The 22,451-nt window shown below is 39.1% G+C and overlaps 1 protein-coding gene across 4 annotated transcripts in view; it reads right to left on the bottom strand.

Annotated features, from left to right (window-relative positions):
- The window catches only part of tcf12 (transcription factor 12), a 218,385-nt gene that overhangs the window by 124,329 nt on the left and 71,605 nt on the right, over nt 1-22,451 (bottom strand). For 2 of the 4 annotated variants that reach the window (XM_048616045.1, XM_048616046.1), the window contains 2 exons: nt 13,378-13,513; nt 6,549-6,601 (listed from right to left, as the gene is read on the bottom strand). In XM_048616045.1, the coding sequence (XP_048472002.1) occupies nt 6,549-6,601; nt 13,378-13,513 (189 nt within the window). Of the gene's footprint in view, nt 1-6,548; nt 6,602-13,377; nt 13,514-22,451 lie in introns of those variants that run through there. The other 2 variants (XM_048616049.1, XM_048616048.1) reach the window with 2 other exon arrangements.

Genomic DNA, 22,451 nt, shown 5'->3' with positions numbered 1-22,451 from the left:
CACCTTGTTATCTCAGATTCTCCAGCATCTGCAGTTTCTACTATCTCTGAGACAATTTTAACCCCACTGTGAAGCGTCTTCTGAGGATGCCTACCTTGAAGAAGTTACCCTCCTCCCTCCGGAAAGACCTCAGGGGATCTCTCTCCCACTGCAACTCTCTCGTAATTAACATTCTGATATAGTTACTTTTAGCATTTACTGCTATGTTTTACAAGTTTACTCATACAGACATTACCATTTAGAATCTTAATTTTTTCAGTTTGAATTAAATGGACTTCAATGTCACAGAAATCCAAGTAGCAGGGAATGGCATCAAAAACAAGATTTCAAAATTTAAAACTTACCTGTGTATCACGGAGCATGCACCTGAACATGAAATATTACAACATTGTGCGTAAAGTTATAATAGCATAAAATGCTTTAAACAAACAGTGATGAAGAGTCATGACACAATGTGGGGTAAATTAAATGCATTAACTTGAAATATATAAACATTTCAGTTAAGTACCCTGAATTTACAAATTGTAAGTAAAATTAGATGTGAATGGATGGTCCAAAAACAGCAATCTTGTATGTTTCACATTTTGATGTTTATTTAAAAATACAGATACCAATAAAATTAAGATGAACTTTTTTAAAAAAAATTGTACAATTGCACTCAACACCATATCATTCATATATATCCCTGCACTGTTCATGATGATTAATGCATTATCAAATATATGGAGGTGAAAACAGAAGTTATAGTGTCAATAAATGAACATATTCAGGCATGTTCAAAGAAACTCACTTCGCTGAATTGAAAAGGATCACAAACTAATCAAATGACAATGCCTGAAAACTAAGCTAAAAAAGTAGTGAAAGAGATTTATTGAAATAACAGGTTGATTTTCAAGATTTAAAATTTCAAACATTTAAAAGTGGAATGAGACAGAACAAATTATTTCAAGCACTTTTTCAGAATGCAACTTTCAGGGTTCAGTCAGTCCAAGGATGCTACAGTTGAGCAGTTCATTCAATTTTGATCAGCAATAAGGAAGGGGTTTATTGTAAGGTTTTCAATAGGTCAGTTCAGGATCACTGAAGCAGTTCAAAGGTTACAGTTAGTTAAAACATGATGAAGAGCAGCAGGGTCCATGTTAAGAGTTTTGCTAGCTGTACTGCTAGGAAGACAGCAGAGTATTCATGGGGAGTTGAGAAAATGGACAGGTTACTGGCTCTATGTTGGGGAAGCTGTGAGGGGCTCAGAAGAAGCCTGTAAGCATTAAGCTCAGTTGAGAGTTGGAGTTGGAAAAACTCGAGCAATATCCACTTGATACAACTGAGCATGATTGGAGTTCAGGAGAGAACCTGTGGCAGGACTGGATTGGTGAGGCTAGCTGTCAGTGATGAACTTGAGGCATCTTTGTCAATGTGTATTGGAGTTCTGTTCCAGAGTCCAGGGGAGCATAGACCCAGGAAGGGTGGGCGATGGACAAGAATTAGAGCAGTTGTCGTTGCAGCGAATGGTGGAGTGGTTCTACAGTGAGAGTTCAAGGCCAAATCGGCAGAAGTGAGGAATTATGATCTTTTGTGAAGCTTAAAATGTGATGACCCCCCACATCATGCACGCCTGGGAGCATTGCTGAGACATCTATAACTTCTGCCTTAATCACACTTACTATTTGATGTGTGCTGTGTGGTGTTCAATCACGATCCATAACCCATGTAAACCATATGTTAATTTGAGGTGTTAGAATACAAGTTGTACATGTATTGAAGATTGTATTACTGTTCTAATGTAGTTTATAAAAGTGTGTTTATTCTAACCAAAGGAATCTCATGGACTTATTTGCTTAAGTCACTTGAACCTCTCATATTTTCTACTTTAAAGAAAAGCCACCATTCCCTAACCGAACTGAAACACAAATTTTCCGGTCTGATACAAGATCATAATAAATCTCAAATTATAACATTTTCAAACTAAAAGGCCACACATTTTCTTCTGCAGATTATAATTAATTGTGCATGAAACAAGCATCACTAAAATACACCAGAATTTTAATTTCTAAAAGCAATATAACCTTGCATAACCATCAAGATCTGAAAAACGTTAAAAAGACGCATGCATCAGTCTTATTGTATTCAGTACAGCTTTCAGAGAAAATACATTGAAATCGGCTTCATAAGCAACAAGGCATAATGAAATATCACAGCTTTCCACATAACAACAGTGACTAGATTTCACAAAGTCCTCAATTAACTATAAAGCACTTTGAGACATACAGTATCTGTGAACTGGGCTAAATAAATGCAAATCTTTTTGTTTATAGATACTGCCATCTAGTGTCCTCGCATATAAAGCAATTTCAGATTCTAACGGCAACTCGGACAGAAATGATTACTGTACTCCAGAAGATATGAATTGTGGCACAGTACTGGCATGCAGCAAATCTAACCAGTATAATCAGATTACTAGTCTGACTCGCAAGATAGTTTAGATTTTTCAATTAGGTCTCCATCATGAATTATGTCTGAAGTACAACATTCACATTCATATTTACACAGTGCCAAATAACTGTGCTTTTCACCAAGCTAACTTCGTTTGAGATTTCCTGTTTGGTATTCAGACCTGTGCCTACAAAGGCACAAATCCCTTGCCAGAACAAAGAGTGAAAAGACGAATAGCTTGGATAAAGAACCAATAGGAGGAGGGGGAAGTGTTGGTTGTGGGAGAAGATGAGCAAGCAAAGATGAGGCAGAGACAGAGAGTGCACAAGAGCCATGATGAGTGTGAAAGACAGCAAGCAAGCTAGGGTACACGAGAGAGAGAGACCAAGAGCAGGCCAGATCAAGAGACAGAGAGGGGGTGAATCAGGATACACGCAAGATCGAACAAAGTCATTTAACAGCCAAAGTCATTTACTAAGCCAATTTCAGTTTACAAGAATTTCTTTAAACTTTCCATGTTAAATCAGATTTAAACACAAAATGCATTATATTAAATACTGCCCTTATTTTTGATTATCTGTAGAATCTAACTGGTTCCAAAGTATCTGAATGATTTACTTTAAATACCTTAATCATCATCACAGAAATCTAGATCATGACTGCGAAATCCACAGAAATGTGACCACAGACCTATTTGAATAGCTGTTACCACAAAACCAGCAATCATTGTTACATGTCATCCATTAGCACTTGTAATAATAAAATCACTAGAACACTGAAATATAAAATGCAAAGATCAATAACTTACACAACTGCACATTTCTTGAAAGTTAGGTGACTCCATTTCTGATTTGAAGTAAATGGTACTCCTATCAACAATGTATTATTGAACTGTAACCTTAACGCAAGTTGTTAAGCAGGAATAAAAATAATTTGAACGTGAATGATAAATGGATCCAAAGATACAGTATATCCTATGGACTTTGGCAATTTGTTGTTTTTCCATCATCAATGGTACTCTAAGAACTTCAATACATGGAATAGACTGCACTGGGTGGGATTGGATGCTCTGGGGTAGGACAGAATTGAATATGTGTGCATACGCATGTGTGCGTGCATGCCTGTCAAAAAATCACACAATCCTTAAGTCTAGTTGGGTACAATATCCAAGGCACAACATTCTTGTTTGAATGATTTGTCAAAAACCAAATACAATCTTCTTGTCACTCACTGCCAAAGACAGAACCAGCACTGTTGCTTTCAATATTACATATTACCTCAAACAACACAGAAATGTCATATCAAGCTTTGAGAATATATCTGCAGGACACCAACTTCTGAACATTACCTCTTTGCACAAGATTTTAAAACCACTGCCAAAAAAATGTATGTAGTGCATAACCTCAAAGGCAAACATTTCTTTGCCATTTACAGGGTTTTTACAATAGTTTACTTTCTTAAAATGTTACAATAAATGTTTTCCCTCACATTTCATGTCAACCAGCTAATCTGTAAGCTGTTCACCAATGCTCACTTTGGGTTTCGCCAGAACCACGTGGTTCCAGACCAGAGCCATGGTCCACGTACGGACAAAATATGGGAATTCCCAAAGTGAGAGGACAATGGCTGGCCTTGAAATCAAGGGATCAGTTTAAGGAATGCGCTATCAAGGAGTCTCCTAAAACTGATGCAACCAGAAATCAGGGGAAATTCTCCAAAGGCTGAAGGCTTACCAAGCAAGGTAGTTGTGATTAGTGAAGATTGCTGCAGGATCAGTCAAGGCAATACTGGTGACCCAAACACCTTCAACTGCTCCATCAATGACCTTCCCTTTCCCATTGGTTTAGCATGCAGGATGCTTGCTGATAAGTTCAGGGCATTCAATTCAATTTGCAACTCTTCAGGTAATCAAATGGCCTTTGTCTTCATCCAACAAGCACTGGACAACATGCAAACTTGGGTGAACAGCTGACAAGTAATATTTGAGCCGTAACAGGGCAAGGCAATGATCATTTTTAACAAAAAATACAACGACCTCCTCTTGACAGCCAAGTATACACCAAGTATAGAAGCAGGTATCAGACTCAATAATCTGCAACAAGAAACTCAATTCCTGATTCCCCGTCTACTAGGCATGTGTGTGATGGAATATTCACCACTTGCCTGACACAGCTTCAAAAACACTCAAGAAGCTTGACACCACCCCAAGTGATTGACATGTCGTCCACTACCTACGACATTCATTCCCTCCATTATAGACACACCACGGCTGCAATGTGTACCATCTACAAGGTGACCTGCAGCAATTCATCAAGTTTATTTCAAAAGAACTTGTCATCCCACAACCTCCACTACTTAGGAGGAAAGGCTAGCAGATGCATGAGATCACCTCCAAGTCACACAATATCCAGACTTGTGAAAAAGACCATAATTCCTTCATCATTGTTGGGTCAAAATCCTGAAACCTTCTGCCTACGAGCACTGTGCAACGATATACATCACATGGAATGCGCTGATTCAAGCAGCAAACTCATCCATCACTTTCTCAAGAGCAATTCGGATGGACAATAGAAGCTGATTCTGCCAACAATGCTCAGAGGCCTGAGGAAGGGGCAACGCTGCAAAAGTTTGCGTGTTCAATTAAACCTGTTAGACTATACCTGGTGTCGTGTGATTTTTGACAGAGGCCATGAACAAATTATAGAAGTTAACATACTTAGTTTCACATTTTCTGGTTAAACTATACCCATATTTTCCTTCAAATGTTTTGTGATCAATTACAACACTGAACTGTAATAAATAAAATGTAAATTGCTAACTATTTTTAGGGAATGCAAATTTTCATGGCCTAGGGAATAGTGATTTAAAGCTCTGTGTCTGTTCTGTTTATCAAGTAGCTATTCAGCCTCTAGTGGGCCAAATGCTTATGCAAGCATGCCTTTTAAAAGACTCTGCAGCTGCACGCAGAGCTTCCAGGTAGTCTGCAGGTTTTATACACAGCTGCCCATGGCTACACTAACTACCTCAGTCCCATCTGGAACGAAGGTCATAAAAATTTCCAGCATCAGGCTTTGTAGTTTACAGAAAACAGCTCTTGCTATGAATCTTATAAAAATTCAGTCACTGCAGAAGAAGAAAAAGGTCTTCATTTCATTCTGATTCTGTCACACCATGCTTCAACTTGTCTATTCAGCATATACTCATCCAAGTACACCTGCGTTCATATGTTAAGTGAAGTGCTGACAAATAAAACCTTATAACTGCTTGCAAAATAAAGAGATATTTCCTGCAAGGCAGCACCGCTTTCTCTTTGTCTCATGTTTATTTCATGAACAACTAAGCTTCTACTGGCACCAAGTGATATTTTACTTCATACAAAATTTTCAATAGTCATTTACAACTTTGTTGTTTTATAGAATAAAGGGCATTTAATGCAATGGAACAACCTGAAAGCAATACATTATCAGAGCTATTAATGATTTTTACCAAACCCTACCAACCTTTATTCATCAAAGCATTTTATTCTCAAAGGATAAATTTCAGTGCATAGAGGGATCAACAAACGAGTTGCTTGAAAGCTTTTCTGATGTAAGCCTGAAGTTAGGAAAGCTTAATGAAGGCTTTAAAATCCACCAGGGCTTCACAATGAACATCTGACTTGGTGATTTATGCATATTAATAACCTCAGCCTACTGAGGCAATCTGAGTTGTACATGTCCTCAGAATCTTAATGTCTTCAGCTCCACTGGGATTATTACAAATGTAAATTTCTAAGATTCTAAGCTATTAATCTCTGTCTGTCCTCCTGTTCAGCAACATAATGACTAATTAAACATCAAAAGACCTGTACAGGCGATCGTCTTTGACAGCTTCTGTCCTGGTTTCACTCCCAAGAGGGGACTCAAATGGCTGGGACAAGGGGCGAGATTGTACAAATAAGCCACATATCATCATTACTAAATCTAGCAACTCGACATTTGCTATCAATTTAAATATTTCAAGTTATTTCATTACTATCTTTTGTTGTCATGTTCACAGTATAAAATGCACAAAAACATTTCATTAGAAGAAAGACAAATTATAGCTCACACCACATCCCAACAGAAAACTATACTCACAGATGAAGGCAAACCAGGAGGCACCTTTCTTACTTTCTTTGTCTGTGTGGGATCTGCAAAGAGTGAAATATAGATTGTGACTACATATTACTTGGAAATAAAAATGAAAATCATTTATTTCTCAAAAAATATAATACTAACAGCAGTTTCATTCTGTGAGGCCATTGTTATTGGCAAGAATTCACATTTATAGAACATCTTTAACATAGAAAACCATTCCATGACACTTAATTGAGACATGAGAAATGACATTAAACAAAACGAGAAAAGTTTGTATGGGCTGAGACAGAGAAGAAAAGTGAACACCTCTAAATGTTAGATGTAGAAAGCTGTGGAGCAAGGTCTCAGAATTGTGCAATCATGAGGAGGGACCTTGATTAAGAACAATATATGCAGCAAGTTAGCAAGTTGGAAAGAGAAAACAAGCAACCAAAAGGACTACTTAAATCAGGTCAGAAGTTGAAAGCACAGGAGGTACTGAGAACTGACATGAAACACTGATTGTGGAATAAAGGATTCAGCTACTAATAGCAGCAGCCCAAAGGGAAAGAAGGCAGAACCGACATGAAGTGGTCGACACAAAGGTGATGGTGAATTCAGTAGCTATACTTTACAGCAATAGCTGCAATGTCAGATAATGTGAATAGGTTCAAAGGTTGGAGCATCAGTGATGGTAGGGGAACAGGATATTAAATTGTTGCAGTTAGTCCAACATTTTAAAGGGAGTGGCATGGTCTGTTTGCAGGAAGCATTGAGCTTCCATCTTATTATAAAGGTTTAAATCACCCTCAATTGCCTCTGAACATCGCAGTCAGCACATGAGCCACGTCACCATTATCAAGGGTGCTCTCCCCTTCTTTTTGGTTAACTTTACCTTTCATGATGAAACAAGCCACTTCCGAATTTATAGCACGAGTGAATAACAGTTTAAACTCAACAACAAAACGTTCTCAGTCAAATTTGATTTCGCTTTATCGTCATTGTACTTCCCAATCCCAGCCTATCTTTGCTCCAGCACAACTTAGTGAAAAGAAGATGTAAAGAAATAATATTGGACTAAGTTTATGCAGGGTGAAAGGCTTCCTTTCAATGAACATCTGAAGCAATCAATTTTTCTTTCCTGCAACATTTTCTGCTGCATTCAACATATGTATTAGAAGCTCTCCTAGATTGTCCGGCAAAATTCGCACTTTACATGTATATAAATATTATGAAAATTTAAAAACAAGTGTGAGCCATGTTCTGATATTCAACAAGATCATGGCTGGTCTGTGACCTAACTCCATATCACCAGAACTAGTAAGCGTCTTGAGATAACAGACTTTCATCATTTTCAGATTTAAAGTTAGCAATTCATCAAGCGCCAGTTGTCATTTCTGGAAAGGACTTCCAAACTTCTACAACATTATGCATTGGAAAGTGTTTCCTAATTTTACCTTAGCATGCTATTAATTTCTTTGTTTGTTCGTATATTTAAATAGTTAATGCACCTGGAGCGTCAAATTTCTTTGTACCTCCTCTGTTACAGTTCATATAATTTGTAAACTAGCCTGCAAAATTATTCTTTTTAGATACAAATGTAAATGCCCAGGCAGCTGTAGTTGTACAATTTGAAAGCCATTGTCAAAGTTTTCCCATTCAGTTAATCTATCAATACCTCCTCAATTTTATGCTTCCAATTCAAGTTGATAATAAACAGTTGAGGCCACAATACACAACTTTCTGAGACAACATTTGTTACATGCTGTCAATTACAGTATCCAATTCAAGGGCTCTGTTCAGTCACCTGTCACAGACAAATTTCTAACCATGTCAAAAAGTTCCCTGTAATTCTTTGGGCTTCACCTGCAGTTCAGTCTCTTATGAGGAACTTTATCCAACTTGCTGCAAGTCCAAATACAAAGATTCTGCATTTAATGTTACCACATTTAGCACTGTTTTACCCAGATGTCAGGAAGTTATCAGGATGGAAAACTTCACAAAGTGTTGTGAGATTTGTTTTAATGTTTTTATTATAGCACTCCAAGCTGAGTACTTTACCTAATTGGCACTGCCTTTGTGCGACCCCTTGCCAAACACCAGTGGACCAGAGCAGCCATGACCAAGTACCCACAACCTAGGCAAAAATCCAGCATTTCCCATGCACTGTCACATCAACCTCGATCCACGATCCACTGTGTGAGCCCTCCCCACTCCAGAATTAGACTCCAGCACAATCAGTAACCTCATGGCTCGATATATCCCCCACTCAACCATTACCATCAAGCTAGGGGATCAACCCTGGTTCAATGAAGAGTGCAGGAGTGCGTGCCAGGAGCAGAACTAGGCATACCTGAAGATGAGGCATCAACCAGGTGAAGCCAGCAAACAGGACTACTTGCATGCCAAACAGTGAAAGCAGCAAGTGATAGACAGAGCTAAGCAATCCCACAACCAAAAGATCAGATCTAAGCTCTGCAGTCCTGCCACATCCAGTCGTGAATGGCGGTGGACAATTAAACAACTCACTGGAGGAAGAGGCTCCACAAATATCACCATTCTCAACAATGGAAGAGCCCAGCACATCAGTGCAAAAGATAAGGCTGAAGCATTCTCAGCAATCTTCAGCCAGAAGTGTCAAGTGGATGATCCATCTCGGCCTCCTCCAGTGGTCCGCAGCATTACAGATACCAGTCTTCAGCCAATTCAATTCACTCCACATGATATCAAGAAACAGTTGGAGACACTGGATACTGCAAAGGCTATGGGCTCTGACAACATTCCAGCAATAGTACTGAAGACTTGTGCTCCAGAACTTGCTGTTTCCCTAGCCATGCTCTTCCAGTACCGTTACAACACTGGTATCTAACCAGTAATGTGTAAAATTGCCCAAGTATGTCCTGTACACAAAAAGCAGGACAAATCCAACCCAGCCAATTACCACCCCATTTGTCTATTCTCAATCGTCAGTAAAGTGATGGAAGGTGTCGTCAAAAGTGCTATCAAGCAGCACCTGCTCAGCAATAACATGCTCAGTGACGCTCAGTTTGGGTTCCACCAGGTCCACTCAGCTCCTGACCTCATTACAGCCTTGATTCAAACATGGACAAAAGAGCTGAATTCCAAAGGTGAGGTAAGAGTGACAGCTCTTGATATCAAGGCTACATTCGACCAGGTATGGCATCAAGGAGCCCGAGCAAAGCTGGAATCAACGGGTATCAGTGGGCTAACTCTCCAGCGATTGGAGTCATACCTGACAAAGAGGAAGATAGTCATGGTTGTTGGACGTCAATCATCTCAGCTCCAGGACATTTCTGCAGGAGTTCCTCAGGGAAGTGTCCTCGGCCCAACCATCTTCAGCTGCTTCATCAATGACCTACCCTCCATCATAAGGTCAGAAGTACGGATGTTTGCCGATGATTGCACAATGTTCAACACCATTCATGAGTCCTCAGATACTGAAACAGTCCGTGTCCAAATGCAACAAGATTTGGACAATATCCAGGCTTGGGCTGACAAGTGGCAAATGACATTCGCACCACATAAATGCCAGGCTATGGCCATCACCAATAAGAGACAATCAAACCACCACCCTTTGACATTCAATGGTGTTACAATCACTGAATCCCCCACTATCAAGATCATGAGGTTTATTATTGACCAGAAACTCAACTGCCCTCACCACAAAAACACAGTGGCTACAAGTGCATGCCAGAAGCAAGGAATACTGTGGGGAGTAACTCACCTCCTGACTCTTCAAAGCTTATCCACCATCTACAAGGCACAAGTCAGGAGTATGATGGAATACTTCCCACTTGCCTGGATGAGTGCAGCCCCAACAACCCTCAAGAAGCTTAACACCATCCAGGAAAAAGCAGCCCACTTGATTGGAACTACATCCACAAGCATCCATCCACTCCCTCACCACTGACACTCAGTAGCAGTAGTATACACTATTTACAAGATGTACTGCAGAAATTCACCAAAGATCCTCATCCAGCACCCTCCAAACCACAAGCTCTCCATCTAGAAGGCCAAGGGCAGCAGACATATGGGAACACCACCACCTTCAGGTTCGCCCCCAAGCCACTCATCATCCTGACTTGAAATCAACTTCACCGTCGCTCGGTCAAAATCCTGGAATTCCCTCCATAAAAGCATTGTGGATCAACCTATAGCAGGTGGACTGCAGCGGTTCAAGAAGGCAACTCACCACCTCCTTCTCAAGGGCTACTAGGGATGGGCAAGAAATGCTGACCAGCCAACAACGCCCATATCTCATAAATGAATAGAAAAAAAAGCCATCACCCCAGAGAGCGGGGAGGGGGGGTGCGCGGCAGAAGAATGCTAGAAAAAGCTACCAAGCATAGCACCGACCAGCACCCCAACAGCCAGGGAAAGGAAGGCAAAGGGCCCACAGACAGCCAACAGGGCAGCCTTGCCAAATGGACCTTTGATATGGCAAAAGTAAGGAAGAAGGGCCTTCACTGACCCCCAAGAAGACACCGCCACGCAGCAAATGAGTGATCAGGAACAAGCAAAGCCCTGGAGGCAGGCTACAGGTCATTGGCAAAGGTGTCCCAGAGCAGACGCCAAGTTGTGGCACTCCGCCTTCCACTCTTTGAGGTTCCTTCTAGGAAGCTCTCTAAGTAAAACGATAAATTTGAAAATATTTCAGGAAATCTTATTTTAATAGTTATTTCAGTCACCATTGTAAAAATTCTTCCATTTAAAGCACCACATTTTGATTTGGAATACAGGTATCTTTCATTGACTTTTTTTCCCGCTAAGGACGGTCCAATGGCACAAAATTCTAGTTTCAACATTAATTCCTTGGAAATTAATACTTCATTTAAAATGGTTACACTTAAAGTCATGATTTTCAGGAACACAATCACAACTTTTAAGCGAGGACTTTCTGCAATTAACATGTATAGACATTCCTCTGTCAACTACTTCAGTCACCTCTTCGAAACAAAATTCAACCAATTTCCTCACACATGACCTACCCTTTGGAAATCCATTCTGGCTTTCTCTCAGGAGCCAAACATCTTCAAGATGTTTAATCACCCTAACCTTAACTATACACTATTGCAATTTCTCAATAATATATGCAAAGCTAGCTAGTCAATTTTTTGGTTTTCCCACTCACACCTTTTTTAAAAGGCCTGAATGATGTACAAATTTTCAATGAGAGTTCAAAAGATTAAGATTAGAGCTTCTATAAAGTTATAACTACATTCTTTAAATCTGTGTGATGGAAATCATCTGAGTCTCCAGATTTGTCACACTACATGACATTATTTTCTTCAACGTCTTTAAATTGCTTAGTCTAATTTTGATAAGTCTCTTTCTCGCTTAAGTATTAGTTTCCTGCAGATTCCCAGCAAACTGACTTCACTCTCTATTGTAAATACTGACACAAAATGACTATGCAACACATCATTTCCACCATTTCAATCATTGACAATATCACCATTGAAAGTTTTCAAATGCTCCACATTGCTCCTGACCATTCTTTTAACTGATGTAATTGTAAAAACATGTTAATTTTGACATCTCTCACAAGTTTCTTTTAATACTCTGCCTTTAAAAAATATTCAAAGACTCAGTGCCCTTTGCCTTTTTTTGGAAAAGAGTTTCAAAGAATCATGACCCTCAGAGAGAAAAAATTACCTCAAACTAGTCCTGTATCATTTTAAGTAAAATTTTGAACACCTCTACAGATCTTGTGTTCGTTTACCAAATCAGCAGATTTGTCAAGTTTACTGTGGGCAATCTTAACCACACCCCAAACCTCAACAGTTGCTTCACACTTCTTGTCTTCTAACATTACATGGAAATTGATTATATAATGATCACTTCATACTGTTAATGAAACCTGACTCTTTACTAATTACTATATTTAATATAATCTGCCCACCTGTTGATTCAAGGGCAGTGACTTTCAGGAAACTACCCAAACACTCCAGAAGCTCACTACTTTCCTGATATACGCTAATCTACTTATTCCAATCAATATGAATGTTAAAATTGCCCTAAAATCATACTGTGATGACTACATGTTAACCTCTCAATATATCTACTCTTATAAATAAAATAATATTATTCTTAACCCCTCCCCTCTACTATTTCCCTATCTTTCTTGCAGCCTTTATAAACTGCTATATCAGCTGCCAGTCACAAGCCATCTTGCAGTTGTTTCAGTTGAAGCAATTACGTCATAGTTACCAAGCTGAATTTGAATCTGCAATTCATTTGGTTTTGCTTAAATTGCCAAGGTTTCAACCTCTTATCTACATTTCTCACCACACTCTCTCCTGCTTTAATTTGAACATATTAGTTTAACCATCCCAACCCCTCCCCACACCAAATTATTTGTAATTTTTTTTCACCTGCAGATGAACTGGAAAATGATACCAAGATTATAACAACAAAGAAACAAAGAATTGGGGATGCTGGAAATCCAAAACAAAAACAGAAATTGCTAGTGAAACTCAGCAGGTCCGGCAGCATCTGTGGAGAGAAGGAAGAGTTAACATTTCAGGTCCAGAGATGCTTCTTTAAGTGATTATAATCCTTGAGTTTTGTTTTTAAAATTTACAGACTTAGGACTTCCCAGAAGCAACATCATGGGCAAAATGCTTTTTTTCAAAAAAATGGTTTTGATACTGAAAAAAAGGACAGCCCAGGAAAGGAAGCAGACAAGTGAACATTTGGATCATTCTATCCTCCCACCAATGTCACTTTAAGATGATAACCTAGTTATTCCTGGTCTCATTTCATTCAAGGATGTTTCACATTCTCTGAGATTTTAAGTGGTTCACAAACTATGAATGTAAACACAAACCTAGAGTTGGTGTGTCATGAAGCGGTCTTCTCCGTGGATTTGTAGCCGTAAAAGGATAGTACACTGTTCCAGGCTTCCCTGAAGACGGTACAGGTCCAGGACTGCTTATTTCCACATCTGATCGAAGAATGCTGGACTGTAAAATCATGCAAAAATAATAATTAATTCTGTATGGCGTTTTCCATAACATAAGCAACAGCACTCTATTTTCAAACAGGATTCACCTTGTGCCTTTCCTGTAAATAGAATGAAAAGTATTTTTGAGGTCAAGATTCATAAATATTAGCTTTACCTTCAAGTGTGATAACAGCAACTTTGTATTAACCAGACAAAGTATGAATTATTCATGCTCAGCTTGGTACACAAAAATCTGAGCAATACAGCAAACTGAAAGTGTACAAGAATGCCCAAACTTAGGTGACAGCTCTCATACAGCGTTTTTCTTAATTGATCTGAAGATGAAAGCACTGCAATGTCAATCCAAGGTCAAAGTGTAAGGCAATAAGTAGTAAGTTTTCTTCAATGTTGTTAACGGGTTCAGCAATAGATTTTACACAATGTAAAAACATGAATCAGGCATGTCAAATGGCTTGGAGCAGCTTTACCTTAGTAAGGTCGTAGACACAACTATAATCTAACTAAGTACAATCAGAGATCCTTTATCCTAAACAGGCTATAATCTCTTCTTGAGCAAGTGCATAAGAGAAAATCTTCAGCACCCACAGTTCTGAAGAAAATGTCACCGAACCTGAAACGTTAACTTTGAATTCCCTCCTCAGATGCTGCCAGACCTGCTGAGCTTTTCCAGCAATTTCTGTTTTACTTTCTGATTTCCAGAATCTGCAGTTCTTTTGGTTTTTATTCAGCACTGACAACTGGATACCCTTTTTAGCTACAGAATAAATGCACAACTTTTAAAGTAATAAGGACATGACTTAATTCAAACATGGCTTATTGTTCCCCTCAACCCTCAAGTCCAAACCACTAAAACATTATGACATGTTCGTGAGATATTTGGACACATTATACCGAATCTACTACAATAAGTAGATGAAAAACAAAGTTTTAATTAGCATCTGGCTCTCAGGTACAGTCATTAGATTATTTAGCCAATGGTTAATTATATTTTTACTGTCAATTTGATTAATCAGTGCCATAATTCACTGTAATAGTCAGTTTAAGATCAACATAAATTGTACACAGTATGAAAAATACATTATGGTTCAAAATATTTTGATGGATTTTGGCCTGGAGTCAGTAAGGAAAAAAACAATTATTTTGAAATGCTTTAGGAATTTGTAGTTATATTAAAAAAAAGCAAATAATTTTTGTTTGTTGTGGAATCATTTATAATGGGATCAATTATATTTTGAGGTATTAAAAAAGGCTGATCCACATGACCTGGATTGAACCTTAAACTAGAAGAAATGCCAAAGGAAATCACAAATCTGTATAGCAGCCAAGGACAAAAAGGAGAGTGAAGGCGGTCAAAAAGCATAATCATGCAGACGGATTGTCAAGCTGTCAAAGAGCACTCTTTTTTTAAAAGGACTGTTGCTTTAGTTTCATTCACCTTTGAGTGACTGAATGCACTGAATTGGCCATATTGTCAAAGGTGTAGGCCGCTTTAGTAGAAGCACACTATAGCCAAAGGAATGGAGTTGAGGAGAATCTGGAAAGAATCGACTCATTATTAGAGGTTTTCACAGGTGGAAGCCTGTTTTGTTAAAGCCTGAAGCAATGGAGCTGAAATTCAGCCGAGAAAAGATGTAAGTTTGAAAGAACTATGGGACAAAGTTCGTGCCTTATGGTTGTGTAACTGCCTGGCAGCTCCATTGGATAGCTTTGTTGTATCTGCCGTTCCATGTGTATTTATAGTTCATTCTGCCCATGATTTATCAATTAATTCATGTTTATTTGACTTTGATTCTGATTTGTGTTCAACGATATATTATAAAAAATGAAATCCTCTCCACTAACTTCTTCATTTTGGTTTTTCTTCATTACAGACTTTGAAGGGAGATCCTTGCAATATTATACAGATTTAAATTATTTAGCCATTAAGGGAACTAAATTGGACAGCTCTCAAAACAGGAATGGGGATCACAATTTTCAATTAATCTATACCTGCTTATTTTGCATTGCTGGGTGCACACCTGCTCATTTGAAGCATGTCTGTTTCAAGTTAGTACTCACTGGCTGGATGAATCAGAATGGAATCACCATTGCGAGTTTTTAGCCCTCTTAAAATTCGACCTCACCACTGAAAGTCACTCCCATGGGCCTGGATGCAATGTTTTGATGGCCTCACACTGGTGGTTAAGGTCAGTAAATATTTACTTTGTAGTACATAGCTTGAGCGGGGCTGAAGGAAAGACATATGTTGTCAAAGTTTTTCTATCCTGGTGAGTCCAAATGGAAAACTTTGGCAGCATGTATCTTTCTTTTTCAAATCAGTAAATATATTTAAATGCTGTATCCTACTAACTGTACCAGTATTCTCAGATGCTGCTCAAAATCATGACTCATCAACCAACAATCTCTTACCAACCAGAGCTCTTGACCAATATTCATAAACTTCACCTTTCCCTCAAACACTTAGCACTGCAGCAAGATTCATACAAACATTCCCTAGGTTGCACAAATATTCAACCATTAAAGTCACACCACCAATACAATGAAACTTATTGGCACACTTCTTTTCTTTCACACAGAGCAACACGGTGCACAACCAGAGGTTGGTGTTAACCAAAGGTCATCAGGCTCACCTGCATTTCCAAAGCCCCACAGAGGAAGCAATACTGGCTCGTAATGGGGCAGCCATAGATGAGGCCATGGTCACAGGTGATTAGATTAAGAATATGGTACTTTCATAGGCAATTTTACTCTGCAATTTCAATGACCTTCCCTTCCTCTCCAAAATTACAAGCTGCAAATGGAGCAAACTTCAGCTCTTATTTTATCCCACTCATCACCACATATGTCCATAGGAACATCTAGGCCATTCAGCAAACGGCATCTCCTTGCTCTTCCAAATCTGAGCATCTCCCCTGGTACGAGCTTTAAGTCCCTGAATTCATTAGTCTCCACAAACCCATCAATTTCTATCTTGAACCTGCTTATTGATTGATCTTGACAGCCCTCATGCTTGGAGAATTCCAAAGATTCACCACCCACTGAGTGAAGAAATTCCACCTCATCTCGGTCTTAAATGGCCTGCTGCTTATCCTGAGATTAGGTCCCTGGTTGCAGAGTTACTAGATAGGGGAAATATCCAGTCTATATCTATCCTGTCATGCTCATTAAGAATTTTCTAGGTTTCAATCCAATCAACTACCATTCTTTGAAACTCAAGAGAATTCACACCCAGTTTCCTCAATCTCTCTTCATAAAACAATCTTGCCATCTCCGGGATTAATCTGACAACCTCTGTAGTGTTCCCTCAACGTCAAGTATATCTTTACTTATACAAGATGACCAAAATTGCACACAACACTCCAAGTGAAGTCTCAACAAGACATCATTGCTTCTGTACTCAAATCTCCCTGTAATAAATGTCAGCACATTGTATGTCTTTCTAAATGTTTGCTGTACCAACATGCTGGTTTTAATGATTCAAGAACAAGGATACCCAGGTATCTCTGAACACCCGCACTTGTCAGCCTTTCTCTGTTTAGGAAATATTCTACCTCTTTTTCTAGAAAAATGAATAACATCACACTTATTCACATTATATTCCATCTGTTAAATTCTAATCCATTCATGCAGTCTGTCCAAATTGTTTTGAAACCTTTTTGCATCCTCCTCAAAACTTGCATCCCCCAGTTTGGCATCAGAAGCAAACGTGGAAATAATTACTTCTTTCGTAATAACCAAAAGAACTGCGGATGCTGTAAATCAGGAACAAAAACAAAGTTGCTGGAAAAGCTCAGCAGGTCAGGCAGCATCTGTGGAGGAGAAAACAGAGTTAACGTTTCGGGTCCGGTGACCCTTCCTCAGAACTGATGGTGGCTGGGAAAACGTCAGTTTATATGCAGAAAATAGGGAGGTGGGTGGGGTAGGGAGTAAACGATAGGATAGAGCCCAAAGAGAGAGAAAGACAGTTGGACAGACAAAGGAGTTGCTAACGATCAGGATGGGAGGGTGAATAGTTGTTAATGGGGACTGTTAGTGACTAACAACAGGGGGTGTGTAGTGGCAGGCTATGTGGTAACAAGGCCTGGTGTGTGGGGTGGGGGGCTGGGACATGGGAGATTTTAGGCCCTAAAATTATTGAACTCAATATTGAGTCCGGAGGGCTGTAGGGTCCCCAAGCGGAAAATGAGGTGTTGTTCCTCCAGCTTGCGCTGGGCTTCACTGAAACACTGTAGCAAGCTGGAGAACAGAGATGTTGGCCAGGGAGCAAGGTGGTGCATTGAAGTGGCAAGCAACAGGTAGTTCAGGGTCTTTTTTGCAAGCAGAACGTAGATGTTCTGCGAAGCGGTCGCCAAGTCTACGCTTCGTTTCCCCAATGTGGAGGAGACCACATTGTGAGCAGCGAATGCAGTAGACTAGATTCTTGGAAGTGCAGCTGAAGTATTGCTTCACCTGGAAGGTATGTTTGGGCCCTTGGATTTCTTTTGTGCTTTTTTTTCTCCTTTTAGACACTCAAAACGTGCAAGTTGGTCATGCACTGCAGGAACACGATGGTGAAGATGCATCATCACTTGAATTCACTTACAGTTCAAAGAACTGTACATATTTCAGAGAAAACATTAGAGATCTGCACAAATCAAGTCATTAGGCATTACTGTGCTCCAATCAGGACAAAGAGAAAGGAAATACTACCCACAGGTTTCACTGTAGAGAAAGTGCAGCAGTCTACAGAGAAACACAGATGAGAATTCAGGATAAAACTTTAGGTGCATTGGGAAGCCTGGCAGAGAGGGTACAGTCAATGTTTAGGAGCATGAAGGAATCCAGTGCCAATTTGGCACCTGGCCTCACAGCTTAAACTTACCTTTTCCAAAACAGAAGACGGAGTCAACTCAATTGACATTCATGATTCAGTGCCTGATGGTCAATGTTGGAATTCCCAATGCAGGATAAGTTACAGTAACCCAACATGCAAGTGCTGCAGGAAGCTCAGTTTACTGCCCTGCAAGCTCATACTGCTGTCACCATGACTATGGTTTAGTGTGTAAAAAGGCTTTCACAGCAGTTCAGCAGTCAATTACCAGGATTGGTATGACAACAGCCCATGAGTATGGCAGGCTCCAAAAAATACAAAGTGCCAGTGAGCTCTGTGTCTCTCTCTCAAGAAGATAGCATTCATTCTCCAAGCCTCACCAATTTATCCATACTCTTGCAGTTGACTGTCAGCCCAGACTGCTGTCCCTCATGCTGAGATGCTACAGTTTACAGCCAGACCTACGAGACCCAGAACTATTAAAGACTGTTTACCGAAGTCATCTGCAGGCACTCCCCATTTAAAAAAAACACATGCTGCACCCCCTGCTATATCACTGTGCAGTAGTACAAGAGTAGCAATGACAATGAAGACAGGCATTAAGGGATGATTAGGGTGATTAGTTTATTTCTGTGGCATACAATCATTTATAAATTTAGTTTGTAATATTTAATGAGGTAGTATTTATGTTAGCATTGTCATCAAGTAGAATCTGTGATATTTGTGAGAAAGTGAAGGTAAGCTGTGTGGGATATTTGGTGAATGAGGAACTAAGATTATGGTTGTTAGTATCACACTCGGCTGCATTGTCCACAAACAGCTTGGGAAAAATGGGGCTGGAAAATTGCATTCCTCCCTTCCTCTCTACTGCCTCCCCATAACTTACGGCAAAGTGCCCTCTCTTTTATTAACAATGCTCATAGAAAAATTAATATACAAGGAATATTTTAATGTCAGAAATAAGTGACCCTAAAGTTAATGGTGATTTACAGTTAAGAAGCACAGGCAGGTTTCAGTCACAGCTAGTTTCTTTAAATTGTGAGTAACTCCAGTACTGAGTAATGAGCTGGATTAAAAAAGCAGTTCAGTACCAGTAGGTTCTAATGGAAAAATATCTTCAATGAGTAACCAGCAGGAAATACAAGAAATTAGGTCAATTATGATCCCCTCCAATGTCTGTTCTTGAACAAAATTCTATGAAACTCTTGGTACTAAGCTGCATTGTTTCAAGTCTCAGCTAATGTGCCAAGTATTGGTTTATTTGTGTTGAAATGCTCAAGGCAATATAGAAATGCAAAGAAAGAAATTGACAAATATCTGATTCTATAACAGCACCACAAATAACAAAAAAAAGTGAGCAACAAAAACATCTGTAAAAATCACAATGCTTCAAGGCAATTTCTTGAAATTTTAATTATCATCTTTGACGCTAAAACGTCTTGCAGACTTGAGAAGATAATGACAGTCATCCATCAATTGCATCGCGCCAGAGTAATCAGACTAATCTAGCTCACTGGAGGAAAAGACAGCAACCTGGGGTACTGGGTAGTGAAGCATGGCAACACAATATACAGATTCAAAATAGCTGACATTTCAGCTTAGTATTGTTTATGATTTACACCAACACGTGAAAACAATGCTAAAACCAAACAAGAATCAATATGGAATCTTGCACTGCTGCATAAATTTATTGTGCTTACACAACAAAATCACTAAGGATTTACAAAACTGAACTCACAATTTCATATCCCACAAATTACCCTCTACAAAACAGGTCATCCAAAATTCTGCTGCCAGTGTCATAACTCAAATCAAACCCCTTGCTCCTATCAATCCTTTGCTTGTTGACCAACATCAACTCCCAGTCAAGCAATATTTTGAATTTAAATCCTCAATCCTCCTTATCACTATAATCTCTTCCAGCCCCTCAACCCTCTGAGATATCTGCATTCCTGTAATTCCAGGCTCTCTCAAACCTCGAACTTTATCTGCAGTACTATTGGTGATTGTAGCTTCTGTTGCTTTGGCCCCATGCTCTCGAACACCCTCTCAACCTCATTTTTACTTTAAGATCCCTCTCAAGCCAAGTTCTTTAACCAAGCTTTTGGTCATCTTACCTGATATCTCCTTATGTGGCTTGGTATCATTATTGGTTTATAATGCTCCTGTGAAACGTCTGCTAAACATTTTAGTATCAAAAATGATAAATATCACTTAGGTGATTGCCCAGAAGTACTGTATTTTTAACTGGTACTTCGAGCACTTCGTTACAAATCGTTTTGCCACCATGTATTGTATGGGCATGCCAGATCATCACGCAGCATGAGCTGTTGTTCTTGATGAAGCTTGCTCCGATTACCCTCTTTGAGTAGGAAACGTGAATCTACTTGGTCTAGTGTGGTAAAGGAAAAACACTGTGTTTTAACTGGAAGAGTCTCCTGTAATTAGCAAGATATAGTTTATTGCATGTTAGCCACTAGTTACAGGTTACATTGATATGTTAGCCATTGTTCCAGAGACTCTACAAGGACCAAATATTAAGTCTCACTCTAAGGTCCTGAGCTGTTTTGCACACGCGTCCATATGCCATTATTACAATTGGTTGAGATCACATTTACACTATCTATTTAAAACTACTATACTAAATATAATAGATGTAGGAGAAATCGACTTAGAGTCATCGTATGATAGAGATGTGCAGCATGGAAACAGACCCTTCAGTCCAACTCGTCCAAGCTGACTAGATATCCTAAATTAATCTAGCCCCAATTGTCAGCATTTGGCTCTTATCCCTCTAAACCGTTCCTATTCATGTACCCATCTAGATGGTTAAATGTTGTCATTGTACCAGCCTCAACCACTTCATCTGGCAACTCATTCCATACACACACCACGCTGTGTGTGGAAATGTTACCCTTTAGGTCTCTTTTAAGTCTTTCCCCTCTCATCTTAAACCTATGCAATCTAGTCTTGGACTCCATTTATTGAGTTATAGGATGCAATCAAGTTTCTACGTGCACTCCCAGACCATGTCCAACATCAATGTATTTGATGAAAATGTAAACATGTATTTGGTGAAAAGTCACATAATTGTGGAACAAAATTTTTGCATCACTGAAGAAAATCTGAATACAACCAGAAACAGAGATGAAGGTCTCAATCTCAGTGAATTTTCCATTCACCTTAGCAGACACAAAAAAAAATCCAGTTTAAACTAATGAAAAAATCCAAACCACAGTAGCGCTTCTGAACTCAGACTTCTCACAAAATATCACAAACAACAGTGTGGATTATGTAACATGTCTCCTGCAGATGTACCATCATCGAGCAACATAAGTGCATATTCCTACATATAACTACCAGCAAGACTCCTTCACATCCTGTGACCTGACACTGAGGAGGTAAATGATGTTCTTCAATTGCTTATTGCAGTCGAAGACTTATCTTTTCCTTAATCTTGAGAACATACTTAAAGCAGTGATCAATCTTAAGCAGTTCCGTATTGAATATTTTTCTTTGTAGGAAACTTTATCATCAACTCATAAAAGCATTTTATTGTGGTGAAAAGCAGAGAATGGCCTCCCAGATCATTCTTCATGATGATCTCAAAAGCTGGTGGCAATAATTTTAGCTTTATTGACACATGAAAAATAGTGGTCCTTTGAAGATACATTACAATATATATGATTCCTACCTGATTTTGTTAGACTGTAGTCACACTGGAGTTCATAGTACTAAAATGTTTAACACAGAGTGCAATTTTTCTTGGTTAAAGGCAGAGTCAGTTTATAATTCACAATTGCAAAGCAAGTCAGCCAAACAAAAGCATCCTCCAACAACTTTCAAGTCGGGAACACTTAAAAAGAATCAAGACGATATTTGTATTAAGGTAAATTATACCAATTGAAAACATCTCAACTTTTGTGAAGTGTTGCAGTAACTGGATATTTCTGTGAAACCGTCTGCACCATCTAACATTATGACTTTAAACTTAGTTCATTTTCAAAATTTCACATAAGAACATAAGAACTAGGAGCAGGAGTAGGCCGTCTGGCCCTTCGAGCCTGCTCCGCCATTCAATAAGATCATGGCTGATCTTTTCGTGGACTCAGATCCATTTACCTGC

The sequence above is a fragment of the Rhincodon typus genome, chromosome 33 (assembly GCF_021869965.1).
Source record: "Rhincodon typus isolate 14 chromosome 33, sRhiTyp1.1, whole genome shotgun sequence".
NCBI classification, from domain to species: domain Eukaryota; kingdom Metazoa; phylum Chordata; class Chondrichthyes; order Orectolobiformes; family Rhincodontidae; genus Rhincodon; species Rhincodon typus.
This window is presented reverse-complemented; position numbering and strand designations above follow the sequence as displayed.